The sequence below is a fragment of the Scomber scombrus genome, chromosome 19, assembly GCF_963691925.1.
Source record: "Scomber scombrus chromosome 19, fScoSco1.1, whole genome shotgun sequence".
In the NCBI taxonomy this organism is placed as follows: domain Eukaryota; kingdom Metazoa; phylum Chordata; class Actinopteri; order Scombriformes; family Scombridae; genus Scomber; species Scomber scombrus.
The window spans coordinates 1409352-1423173 of record NC_084988.1 but is presented as its reverse complement, the minus strand read 5'-3'; the positions used below and the strand labels follow the sequence as shown (position 1 = coordinate 1423173).

Here is a 13822-nt window from a genome sequence, read left to right as displayed (position 1 = left end):
TTCAAATAACAAGTGAAATCTGTGTATGTGTGTATTGCACATTCAAACCTTACTACTGTTCCATAACAGCTAAATATAGGATTAATTTCATCTGTATCTGGAATAGTAGTAAGGTTTGATAGATAGATAGATAGATAGATAGATAGATAGATAGATAGATAGATAGATAGATAGATAGATAGATAGATAGATAGACTCATCTCCTCTGTCTCCTCTCCCAGGGAGAAGATGATCTGCAGGATCCTTCTGCTCATCAGCCTGACCTCCTGTGTCACTGGTTAGTTTACATCCTCACTTCATTAACCAAAAATAGGAAAGTCACAAGATTTGATGACTTTAGTTGTAAAACATATCTGTGCAAACATCAACAGAACTATTAGAGCAAGTACAAACTCTTCATTACAGTTTTGCTTAGAAAAAAAGTCACTGAGAGACTTAACCTTCGTGTCGTCCTCCCGGGTCAAATTGACCCCGTCTGTTTTGACTGTTCCTTCTTTCCTCCCTTCCTTCCTTCCGTCTGTCCTTCCTCCCTCCCTCCCTCCCTCCCTCCTTCTCTCTTTCTTTCCTTCCTCTCTCTTTCCTACCTTCCTTCTTTCCTTCCTCCCTCCCTCCTTATGTCTTTCTTTCCTCCCCCTTACCTTCCTCCCTTCCTTCTTTCCTCTGTCCTTCTTTCCTCCCTCCCTCCTACCTTACTTCCTTCCTTCTTTCCTCCGTCCTTCCTTCCCTTCTTTCCTTCCTTCCTCCCTTCCTTCCTCCCTCCTTTCCTTCCTTCCTTCCCTCTTTCCTTCCCTCCTTCCTTGCTCCCTCCTTTCCTTCCTTCTTCCTTCGTCCCTTCCTTCCTTCTTTCCTCCCTTCCTTTCCTCCCTTCCTTCCTCCCTTCCTTCCTTCCTTCCTCCCTCCCCCCTTTCCTTCATTCTTCCTCCCTTCCTTCCTTGACTCGAGGACAACAGGAGGGTTAAATAAATTAGCGTATACAGGACAAATCACAAACACAAATGTCAATCAGACTAAATTATAATGTACAGATAGGTGTATCAAGTGTAACCTTTTTTTTACTGTGTATTTTTAAACACTTTCCCTCTCTGTCTGCTCAACAGGAACACTTGTAGTGAACGTGACACAGACCTTCTATCAGGCAGAGGAGAACCACGACATCACACTGGAGTGGACCTTTATAACCAATCCTAACAGTTCCTTCACCTACCAAAGCATCTTCTGCGACATGTTGACTGAATACAAGATCCCAGTCCTGTATTATGTACGTGAAGGTGACAAGATCATACAGTCTCAGCATGGAAAGTTTGCAGGACGAGTTCAGGGTGACGAAGACGCCCTCAAAGAAGGACGAATCCGACTCCATATGTCCAGACTCAAGACTGAAGACTCGGGTCTGTACAAGTGTATAGTGTTCACAAAAGGTGATGTGAGCTCTGACAGTTGCATCCTCAATGTCACTGGTAAGATGATTCAGTAATCTAATCCAATCCAACTTTATTTGTTAAGCACTTTAACACAACCAAAGTTGACCAAAGTGCTGTACAGAAGGAAAGCTTTTTTAACCTTCGTGTCGTCCTCCCGGGTCAAATTGACCCCGTCTGTTTTGACTGTTCCTTCTTTCCTTCCTCCATCCCCTTTTCTTCCATCCTTCTGTCCTTCCTTCCTCCCTTCTTCCTTCTTTCCTCTGTCATTCTTTCCTTCCTTCCTCCCTTCCTCTTTTCCTTTCTCCCTCCCTCCCTCCTACCTTCCTTCTTTCCTTCCTCCTTCATCCCTTCCTTCTTTCCTTTCCTTCCTTCCTCCCTCCTTTCCTTCCTTCTTCCTCCGTTTCTTCCTCCTTTCCTTCCTTCTCCCTTCCCTCCCTCCTTCCTTCCTTCTTCCTCCCTTCCTTCTTCCTCCCTTCCTTCTTTGACTCGAGGACAACAGGAGGGTTAATGCATGTTATCAGGGATGTACAGACTGGACTGCTAAACTTTATGAGTGTGTTTGCACTCAGCAGTCACTATATTGTTAAAAATATGAACAATGTGAAGTGTCACAAGTAAGAGAGTCGAATGCTGGGATAATTTGTGGAATAAAAGTACAATTATTATTATGTTTCTATCCTTTACAGCATCTGTTGATCAACCCAAACCTCAGGGACCGACTGTGAGACCACAACTAAAGAGATGGGGAAGGATCGGCCTCTACGTTGGAGTGATAGTAGCTGTACTCGCTGTCGGTTCTGGACTCTGCTTTCTCTTCAGACTTAATTCTAAACGTAATGAGAGAAAACACTCAGTGGTACCAGAGACAGAAAAAATAGATGCAGCAGTATAGAAGTTGTGTTTCTCAGAGAGCAGACTTTTTTTTTTTTCCCCCCAGATTTTGTTATTGGGCTTTTTTCTTATTTTGTCAGTGGGTGGCATTTACAAAGCTGATGATTATTATTGTGCATGTGTATGCTATTAAGTGACCCTTAACAAGGATCATCAGAAAATAATGAAACTTATGTAATTATTAATGAAGCAACGTCTGTCATGATAAAATCAACACATGTAATCCCAGGTGTCTGGTACCCTGCTGCCCGCCTGGTCATCATATCAAAAACTGTATATTACTTCATATAACATCACGTTAATCGTACGCATATATTAATGCTTAATAAGCCATGTTAGCATTCATGTTAACATTCATGTTAGCAAACTTTATAGTTAACGTTTGACCCATTAGACCAGCCAATAAGTTAGCTAAAGACACTTTTACTGCGCATTTTATTGAGAAGACATATACATTATGTAGCTTTCTGGCCACGTTAAGTTTAAGCTATGTTAGTGTTAGCAAATGTTAGCTTTCTAAAGGGGCGTTCACACCAAAAGCGTCTGATGCGAATTGAGCAGCAAGTCTACATAGAAAATCAATGTAAATGGTGCGATAACACGCGTTTTCATATCAGGCGAAATGAAGCGTCTGAAGCGGCGGGAATAAAGTTGGAAAAATTGAACTTTTCAGGCGAAATCGCGCCGCAACATCCAATCAGCGGCAGGGTTTTTCCCGACGTCACATCCGTAGATGGAGATAGAGAAAGAAGGGAACAACCTGCAGCAAAGGTCCCCTGCTGGAATCGAACCAAAGACGCTGCTCTCATGTGGCACACGCCTCAACCACTCAACCACCAAGGTGCTCCAGAGAGCAAACTTTTGTCTGTCACTCCATTTTTTTAATTCCTGTGTCCATGAAGCTGCTTCTTCTCTGCACATCCAACCTGACAGCAGAGCTTTATTCTGTTATCGCAGTGCTGCAGGTTTTTTGTGATATTGAAATCAAGTTGCTCTCCTTTGTGAAGAATGAAACCTGATCATTGCTGCCTGCTGGTGACCATAGGTGATGGTTTGGACATAAAGTCCTGGTAAATTGAGGGCTTCACCTTCAGGATCAACCGGGATTCACAACCGATTCACATTCAGCTGCAAACCATCCCAGTGCCTGTTGGTGGTCACACTGTGTTGTTGAGGCCAAAAAGTAGAGATGTAATTCTGAGGATCCCAAACTGGAGGGATTACATATCTCTCGTGTCTCCCCCAGGAGGAGCCGGAGGGCGTGGCTGGGGAGAAGGATGTCTGGGTTTCATTGCTCGGCCTTATATGCCACTGCAACCCGGCCGCCGATAAGCAGTGGAAAATGGATGGATGGATGTTCTGGTGGTTTCATGGGAAAACATGTTATGCCATATACAAGCTTATTTGTGTTTTGCCTTACTCATGTGCCTGGTATACTGTGTTACTAAATTCCAATTACATAGCAGTTATGGTGTACTTTCTGTTTTACTTTGGAGATGAGATTTATTTTTCATAAGTTTTGAAATGAGGACATTTCATTTGAAGAAAAAGGAAGAATTTAAGATGTGATTTATTTTTTGTGAAGAATTGGTTTGAAGAGTATATACACCGATCAGCCAAAACATAAAAATTACAGACGGGCAAAGTGAATAACATTCATTATCTCGTTACAATAGCACCTGTCAAGAGGTGGGATATAAAAGGCAGCTCGTGAATAGTCGGTTCTTGAAATTGATGAGTTGAAAGCAGGGAAAATGTTAAAGGGAGAATGAAAGGATCTGAGCAAATGTGGGACTTTGACAAGGGCCAAATTGTGATGACTGTGTCAGAGCAACTCCAACACAGCGGGTCATGTGGGGTCTTCCCGGTACGCAGTGGTCAGTACAAGGAAGGACAATTGATGACCCCTTCATGGCAGCAGTATAACAATGAAGGGGTGTATATGTATCTTTTGGAGTCTATGACGAGTCAGAGGTGTTTTGGTGGCATGAAGGGAGCCTACACAATATTAGGCTGGTTGTCACGATTTGCGGAGCAGGTGGACCCAAATGCAGACACAGCAGGCCATTTCGGGGGGAAAAAAGGGCACTTTATTGGCCAACTCAGGAGAAAACTCAACAGAAAAACACAGGTCGAATGAAAACTGGCAAAACAACGGGTGACACGAGCAGGAAAAAACACGCAGTCCAAAACAACACAAAATACAGGGACTCGGACCAAGACTGAACTGAAAACCAAAACCTATATAGACATGATGGGGTAATAACTAAACAGGACACAGGTGAGTGAAACAAGACAGGTGAAACACATGAGGCAATCAACCAAGGCAGGGGAAACACAGGAAGTAAAACTAACAAAATACACAAAGGGAGAATAACTTACAACAGGATGTGACACAGGTGGTTTTAATGTTATGGCTGATTGATGTATAATATTCGAGGCGGATTGCTGTCCACATAGAGTCCGGTTCTGCCTCAGGTTTCTTTCAGCTAAAAGGGAGTTTTTCCTTGCCACTGTCACCAAGTGCTTGTTCATGTGGGAATGTTGGTTCTCTTTAACCTTCATGTCGTCCTCCCGGGTCAAATTGACCCCGTCTGTTTTGACTGTTCCTTCTTTCCTTCCTTCCTTCCTTGCATCTGTCCTTCCTTCCTCCCTCCTTCTCTCTTTCTTTCCTTCATCTCTATTTCCTCCATTCCTTCTTTCCTTCCTCCATCGCCCTTTCTTCCTTCCTTCTGTCCTTCCTCCCTCCCTCTTTCCTCCCCATACCTTCCTCCCTTCCTTCTTTCCTTCCACCTTTCTTCCTCCCTTCCTCTTTTCATTTCTCGCTCCCTCCCCCCTTCCTTCTTTCCTCCCCCCTCCCTCCCTCCCTCCCTCTACCTTCCTTTCTTCCTTCTTTCCTCCATCCTTCCTTCCTTCCTTCTTTCCCTCTTTCCTTCCTTCTTCCTCCCTTCCATCCTTCCTTCCTCCCTCCCTTCCTTCATCCTCCCTCCCTTCCTTCCTTCCTCTCTCCCTTCCGTCCTTGCTCTCTCCCTTCCTTCCTTGACTCGAGGACAACAGGAGGGTTAAATGAAATTAAAGTACAGTCTAGACCTGCTCTATGTGTTAAGTGCCTTGAGATATTGGTTGGATGTTTTAAATGATTTGAATAAACATTTAATTGAATTGACATTAAAAGTACACAGGTTGCTCTCCGAAGAAGCTTTCTCAGTGCGGTTTCTTACCTCAATTAAGGTGACACTAATCTACACCCAACGTTACACAATTTTAAATGTACATGGAAGAAATTACGTGCCTAAAATGTCTTTGAATATGTTTGTATTTGTATGTATTTTAAATATTTGGGTATTTTATGGACCAGGTTATTATCGCCTGTGACATAATTTTTTTTCTGAAGCCAATGTGGAGAGCTTCCAGGGCCCCAGAGTTAAAGGGGCATGACCTAGTGCAGACCTTTGCCTTTACTTTGTCTTCCAAACTTCTTGTATTTCATATATTACTGCACAGGATTGCTGGTTTACACTGATAAATAAATATAACTGGACTGCAGACTGGATTTTTGTCAGAGTTTTTTTTGCCATAACCACTCAGCCAACCTTACAGGGAGTATTTCACAAAGAGGGTTTTAATGAAATATTTAACATCCTGTTACCCTGCGTCCTAATATGGGAACATTACATTTTGGCTTTGCTGGACCTTTTACGTCATTCTGCGGAACTTTGACCTGTTTTTTTGTTTGTTTTTTTATTGTAAAAAAAGCATAAATACAGTATACAATGAACAGTATACAAGAGAGACATAAGATAACAGATGAGCCAGGGGTAGTTACATTAAATAAAAATGTTGTAATAGGTACAGATATTTAGCGTTTTAATAGCCTTTTGATTAGACAAATTATCAAGTAACTTAAAATAATGTTCAATTTCTTTCTGAAAAACAACAAAACAAGGTTCTTTCTTATTAAATTTACTCTTATGGATATAAAACTTTGCCAGAAATAAAATCAAATTTATTAAGAAATAACATTTTTCTTCCTGCTTAGGATAATTATGGAAGCCAAACACAACATGTTCCCAGAGTAGAAAGAAATCTTTGAAGAGATGATCAATAATAAATCTGCTGAGGTCTGCCCATAATTTCTTTGTAAAGGGACAGTGCCAAAACAGATGTAGAACGGTTTCGGGGTGTAAATTGCAAAAGAACAGTGTGTGTTAATGTCTTTTTTAAATTTCTGCATATAATGGTTAGCAGGGTAGTATTTGTGGATAATTTTAAAAGACACCTCCCTAACCTTGTTTACAATAAAAAATTTGTTGGGGAGCATCCAAACTTTCTTCCAATCAATATTATTAACTAAACCTGTTGTCCTCATTCATACCAGGCGGGGAGTTCCGGTCCTCTGAAATGATGCCAACGCGGAAGTAACTTAAAACTGCATTCTATCAAAAGGCCACCAGGGGGCGACCGTTTTGGTGTCAAAAGGACTTCCGTCTCTATACAAGTCAATGGAGAATTCACCAACTTCTCACTTGATTTCTAACCTCAGTAAACGTTTTCAAAATGTGTTTATGGTCAAAGGGCCATGTGTCTGCAGGTTTTCAATCCCACCAAGCAGGAGCACACCAGACTTCACTCATTTAATCAGCTGATCTCAGTCTTCAGACAGTTGATTGGTTGAATCATGTGCTCTTGAATGGTTGGAACAAAAACCTGCAGCCACATGGCCCCTTGTGGAATAGTTTGGACATGCCTGCTCTAGGATATAGGTTTTTTTTTTTTGTATAGTTTTGACCGTCTCATGATTCACACTCCAGTTCAATAGGTGGCGGTAAATGCACCTAAAAGTTGGTTGCCAATCGCCAATAAAAACCAATAGAAGAAGAAGCAGAATCATCTCCACGCGACAGCTACAAACAGAGCGACAGTGAGATGTAAACATCAGGTAACGTGAGCGAAAAATTAGTTTCCAAATAAACTCCAACGGAGGAGTTTACAGGTTCATTACACCCAGCAGAAGCGCCTGAGAGTCGGGTGTGAGGGTCCATTTCTTTCAACATGATTAAAAAATAGATAAGATAATAATAATGGTGATGAGTAGCAGAAGAAAAGAAGACCTGCAACCATTGTGACCATTTGATGCGATTCATTTGACTGTTTTGGAGGAATAACCTGATGAAAAGCAAAACATCAAACGTAAATTACTGTGGTGTTATTTTTTCTTTTATTATGGCAGCGCCGTCTGCTCAGCTCTGATTATTGCTGGACTTATTTAACATTGTGCACAGGCTATATAATGTGTGTGTAACTTGTGTGTGTGGTGTGTGTATGCATCTAAGTCTATGATTTATGGTTATGAGAAAAGAAGCAATGCAGTAATTACACTGGTGTTTATTTTATTTTTTAATGGCAGCGCCGTCTGTTGTCCCATGAACTTAACTTCATATTTTAACATTGTGTAATCAAAATAAACTAATATGTTTTAAGTGATTTTGATTAAACGATATATGATGTTTAATTAACTTCTGTTTATGTAGACTGTGTGTGTGTGTGTGTGTGTGTGAAAGAAACAAATACAGCACACATTATAATTATTGTTGGTAATTTTTTGTAACTGATTAGCTATAGTTTCCTTATCTGGCAAACTTTAAGCCAGGGGTGTCAAACATAAGGCTCGTGGATCCAATCCGGCCCACTGGATACATTTGCAAAGTATGACATTTGAAAGAATAGAAAAGTAATTCCAGTTTTTAAGATTTTTTCCAATCCTGACCAGAATACATGTTGTTGTCATTGGCTATTTAAAACACTGATATATTGAATATTGTGCAAAAACATTGTCAATCAGCAGCTTCTTTGCAAAATAATCTGAAAAAAACAACAAACTGAAACATAATATTGTTGAAATTTCACAAATTGTTCTTAACATATCTCAGGCTGTTAATGTGTTTGTAAACAGATGGTTTATTATGGTAAAGTTATCATTTATAGCAGGTCTGGGCAATATATCATGTCATATCATAACCGTGATATGAGATTATCGTCTCAGAATTTGGATATCATAATATCGTGATACAGCAGAAGTGTTTCTTCTCCTGGTTTTTAAAGGCTGCATTTCTATAAAAAATGTAATTTCTGAATTTACCAGATTGTTCTAGCTTTTCTATTATTTTCGTTTACCCACTTTGTCATTATATCCAAATTACTGTTGTTTATTTATCAACATTTGTATTGTGAAATCACCAATATTCATTCCTACAATATTGTTGCGATATTGATATTGAGGTATTTGGTCAAAAATATCGTGATATTTGATTTTTATCTATATCGCCCAGCCCTAATTTATAGGTTATTATGTAATGGTTTTACTGGTCCGGCTCACTTGTGATGAAATTGAGCTGTTTGTGGCGCATGAAACCAAAATGAGTTTAACACCCCTGCTTTAAGCCTTGAGTGTGTATGCAATATTATTAATATATATATTTTTTTTGCAGACATCATAAAACTACCACTACACCACTGGGTGGGTGTGAGTGTTCAGAAGCAGCCGTGGAGGGTCAGATGGAAGTGTTGCTGCAGCTTCCTCCTGAACTTTGGGTCTATGTGTTCAGCTTCCTAAATGTGGAGGACCGGCACTCCGTCCGCAGCTCCTGCCGCTCCCTGAAGGAGCTGATCGACCACCCGCCCCTGTGGAGGGAGCACACGGTGCTGCTGTCCAACCTGCGCCGTTACACCTACGGCTTCTGGGACACGCTGTGCCGACGCAGGCTGACCCGGGTGATGGTGAGGCATCTCCGGCGTAAAGAGTGGCGCAGGCTCGTTACTTTCCTCCCGTCTCTCACCGCCGTCGTGTTCGTGGATGGAGGGCGGCAGTACAAGCAGAAGTACCTGGATAACTTGGCTCGCTTCCCCGAGTTGAGAGACTTAGGGGTGCGTAACGCCACCTGGGATGAGCCCATGCTGAGTGTGGGTCTGACCGAGCAGCTGCAGGACCGGCTGACGCACCTGAGCGTGTGCAACGTGAGGCTGCCGTGCACGGTGGAGTTCATAGGCGCCGTGTCTCACCTGGTGAACCTGCAGCACCTGCTCTTCCATCAGCAGGGGGAGGGATACGGGCTGGACACGGTGCGGCCGGTGCCCAGAGAGTTCTTCCATCACCTGCTGCTGAACCTGAAGAAGCTCAGGCATCTGTCCTGGGGAATGAAGGGGGAACCGCGGGACCCGCTGCCCGATGACTACCTGAGCCCCCCGGACCCGGAGCAGCAAGGTAAGCCGGTATACCTGCTGCCCTCCTGTCTGTGTTGAAGTTTAACCCTCCTGTTGTCCTCAGGTCAAGAAAGGACAGGAGGAAGGGAGGAAGGAAGGAAGGAAAGGAGTAAGGAGGGAGGGAGGAAAACAGGAAGGGAGGAAGGAAAGGAGTAAGAAGGAAGGAAGGAAAGGAGGAAGGAAGGAGGAGGGAGCAAAGAAAGAGGGAAGGAGGGGGAGAACGAAGGAAAAATTAAAGAAAGAGGGAGGAAAGAAGGAACAGTCAAAAGAGATGCACACTTAATGTTCATTTTTTAATAAAGATCCCTTAAATGTTGTGACCCAAATACATACTCAGCATTCAGCAGGCTGTTTAATAGTTGAAAAATAAACTTATCAGCTTCTGTGCTCTCATTTCAAACACTTACACTGATACAAAACATCAGTGATAAGTCAAAATCAGCTTTAAATAAACCTCTTCCTCTTCCTCTTTGGTTCCCCAGGAGTGTACGGAGGCCCGGCGCTGACCAGTCTGGAGCTGGTAGATTACCCAGAAACCATCCTGCCTGAAAACGCCCTGAGGAGCCTGACGTCGCTGCGGTCGCTCACCATCCGCTACAGGTACATCAGAGAAGGTCTGGAGTGTCGCCTCGGGTCCTGGCTGAGTCCTCTGAGCCAGCTGGAGACTCTGGCCATCATCGGTGAGTCAGGCAGAGTTTTATATTATACTTTTATATATATGTGTGTGTTTGTGTGTGTGTGTGTGTGTGTGTGTTTATATTTATTAAGCCTCTGAGGTAAAGCATGTCGACACTGTTTTTGTAATTCCTCTCACTGCCAGAAGGGGGAGACAAAGTCCTACCTTTTATAAAATAACTGAACCATACTTTCTCTTTTTATATCTTTACCTGTCTTTATATTTATGTCTGTTCCTTTCTATGAAAGTTTTCTATTCTTTTTAAATTTGCATTTTAATGCTTTAATGCTATTTGTAATTCTGTCCTACTTTATTATGTTATTTTATTAGTATCATCATTCTATAGTTTTATCAGTTTCTTTTCTCTTTTCTTTTTTTTAAACCTAGTTCTAACTAACTTTTAATAAACTTTTTTCTCTTATTATTATTATTTATTTTAATATTCTCTAATTTATTTTACTTTATTTATTTAAACATTTTTATCATTATTTTCTCTTGTGTGCATTCGTCTATCATTCTATATTTTCATGTACTTATTGATTTTATTCGTGTTTTTTAACCTAATTTTTATTCTAACTTTTAATAAACTCTTTGTCTTATTCTCTCATATTTTTTATATTGTTTTATATTTTTATTATAAATCCTATCCTTACCTTTTATTACATTTTTATCATTCTTATTTTCAGTTTTTATTCCTTTTTTTCATGTTGTCATTTGACAAGCTGATAATAAGACAGAACAATCAGCTGTGAAGCACTTAGAACTACATGAACCTGTATGAAAGCTGCTATATAAATAGTTTAATAGTTTTACTTTTTAAATGTTTTAATGCATTTTATAAAGAACCTTGTATGAAACATTCTCCAGATAAACTCGTCTTTCTCGTCTCCTCTCAGGTGGTAATTCTCTCGCCGCCTACACGACCACGATCCCGTCCAGCGTGACCCGGCTGACGCTGCGTGTGGCCATCACTCTGAAGGACATGGACTCCATCGCGCCCAAAGTGCCGACGCTGGAGCACCTCGACATCGAGCAGAACCGGTCCAGCGGCAGCCTCTGCAGACGGATCCCCATGCTGTTCCCTCAACTCAGGACGCTCAGGATACGGTGAGCAGGAATGGTTAAAAAGGGTTCACTGCTGACCTTTTATTCTACCCAAAATACTGAAAACTCACATCAGAGCAGACGGGGTGTTCCAGTCCTCTGAAATGAGGCCAACACGGAAGTAACTTAAAACTGCATTCTATCAAAAGGCCACCAGGGGGCGACCGATTTGGTGTCAAAAGGACTTCCGTCGCTATACAAGTCAATGGAGAATTCACCAACTTCTCACTTGATTTCTAACCTCAGTAAACGTTTTCAAAATGTGTTTATGGTCTCAATCGCTAGTTTAAAGCCTTCTTCAATGCAGTATGATGTTCATTTGGGACATTTTGGCCTCCCTGATTTTGTATGTGACGATAAAGCAGGGTATGCATTAGGGCGTGGCTACGTCGTGATTGACAGGTTGATTGGTTCACAGGTTCAGGAGGGCGCCTCATGCTCCTCCTGATGCCCATATAAGTAGAATCCGTGTTTTTATTTTACCCGGCATGCACCGGAAATTTTCAAGATGGCGCTGCTCAGATCCGAAACTATTGGTCAGCACGAAGGTTAATATCGCCCTAATGTAATGTTGTATTCATGCAGTAAAAATCTCCTCTGTTGTTTCTCAGGTTTTTCCGTCGGGAGCCGGAGAAAGACCTGCTGAGCCTCCACCGGCTGCGTCACCTGGTCCAGTTGGAGCTGCTGGTGGAGCGCTCCTTCATCCTGAGGGATTATCTGAACGGTCACCCATGGCCCAGCCCCGGCGTCCAGGAGCTCATCAACCAGCTGCGAGAGCTGTCCGAAAACAGGATCAACGTCATCACCACCATGCGGCAGAGAAACCCGCTGCGGGAGTGCGACTGCGTGTGGGAGGGGGACTGAGGAGGAGGAGGAGGAGGAAGAAGAAGAAGGGGCTGTAAACCAGGAAAGTATTTGTTTCGTCCTGAAGTGAGATGAGGACGCAGTTACAGTTACAGGTCGGGAACAGACGGAGAGATTCGCTGGAAGATGAAGGTGATAGCAGCTACTGATGAGAACGAGAACAAATGGCGACGCCTGTTTTCTGAAGGCAGACGTATAAATAAGATGCAGTGAAGGTTTAAAAATCCAAAATCTTATGGAAAATTAGAGTCTAATAAAGACTAGACTTCCATGTTGTTTTCCAAAGGTAAGAAAGTTAATGTAATTTAGTTTGGTTAATATTTATGTTGGGGTTTGTTTTTGGCTACCCTTTAACAAACATCATTTCCCAGAAGTCCTGTAGGTTTGGAGGCTAAACGTCACGACTCGACTCGAGGAGATGTTCAGTGTGTCTGTAATAACAGCAGCACAGCGCTGCAGCTCAGTTTACAGCTACAAACAGAGGCAGCAACTTTAGACGAGCATTTCATGAAGATTTATGGATGTGGATGAATCTAAATATATGAATTACAATGATGTAAACACCCGCTGTGTGCTCATAAAGTAATTTTGTTAAAATCACAAAGGTTTCTTTTCTTTTAAAATTAAGAAAACATGACATTTTTACACGCACATATACATGGAAACACTGAAAAAGTAACTGTATCCTTATCATGATAATGATGACAATTAGGCTGCAGGTCATATACATAAATGGGGTCCAGCAACTTAGAAAAACAAGTGAAAAAAACGCTGAATGAGAGATTGTGTTGAGTTATAAGAGCTAGTGGACCGGGGGGGAAAGATATAAGTCTCTAGATGTCTGGTTAAAGAGCTTTTTGGCTTAAAACATGGCTTACGTCAATCATGTTAGCAATGAGAGACGTAATGTTAGTTTTCTCTCAGACTTTCGTCACACTTTCGAGGAGCTATTCCAAATGTTGACGTACTAGTTTGGTGATTAGCGTCAGGTCTGTCTCCCTCAGTAACCGTCACAGCAGACAGCAGCTTTTTGTCCATGTGAAACCACCATAGCTCAACTCTGCTCCACATATTTCACACCTGACAACATTATCCTTTACTTTCTGGGAGGTTTTCCACGCTGGATTTTTGTGTGGCTTCGTCTGCATCATGTTATCTCCAACAACATTTCGGTGGTAAAATATGAAGTCAGAATTCTTCCAGCCTTTCACACATCGGTCGGCTTTTTCTTTGTGACGTGTTTTACACATAGACTGTATATAAAATAGACGTAACATCCGTGACGTCACCCATTGGTTTGTGGACTGCTGCTTTGAAGCGAATAGTTTCGGATCTGGGCAGTGCCATCTTGCCGGGTAAAAAAAAAAACAGGGATTCTACTTATATGGGCATCAGGAGGAGCATGAGGCGCCCTCCTGAACCTGTGAACCAATCAACCTGTCAATCACGACGTAGCCACGCCCTAATGCATACCCTGCTTTATCGTCAAATATAAAATCAAAGAGGCCAAAATGTCCCAAATGAACATCATACTGCATTGAAGAAGGCTTTAAACTAGCGATTGAGACCATAAACACATTTTGAAAACGTTTACTGAGGTTAGAAA

The 13822-nt window shown here is 41.9% G+C and overlaps 1 protein-coding gene across 1 annotated transcript; it reads left to right on the top strand.

The window, feature by feature from the left end:
* Positions 1–7248: 7248 nt before the first annotated feature.
* LOC134001019 (uncharacterized) lies at positions 7249–13439 on the top strand. The gene is made up of 5 exons (XM_062440554.1): positions 7249–7502; positions 8801–9573; positions 10055–10252; positions 11145–11355; positions 11964–13439. Exons 2-5 carry the CDS (start codon positions 8868–8870, stop codon positions 12214–12216), a joined length of 1368 nt encoding a protein of 455 aa, XP_062296538.1. The 5' UTR covers positions 7249–7502; positions 8801–8867; the 3' UTR covers positions 12217–13439.
* The last annotated feature ends 383 nt before the right edge of the window (positions 13440–13822 follow it).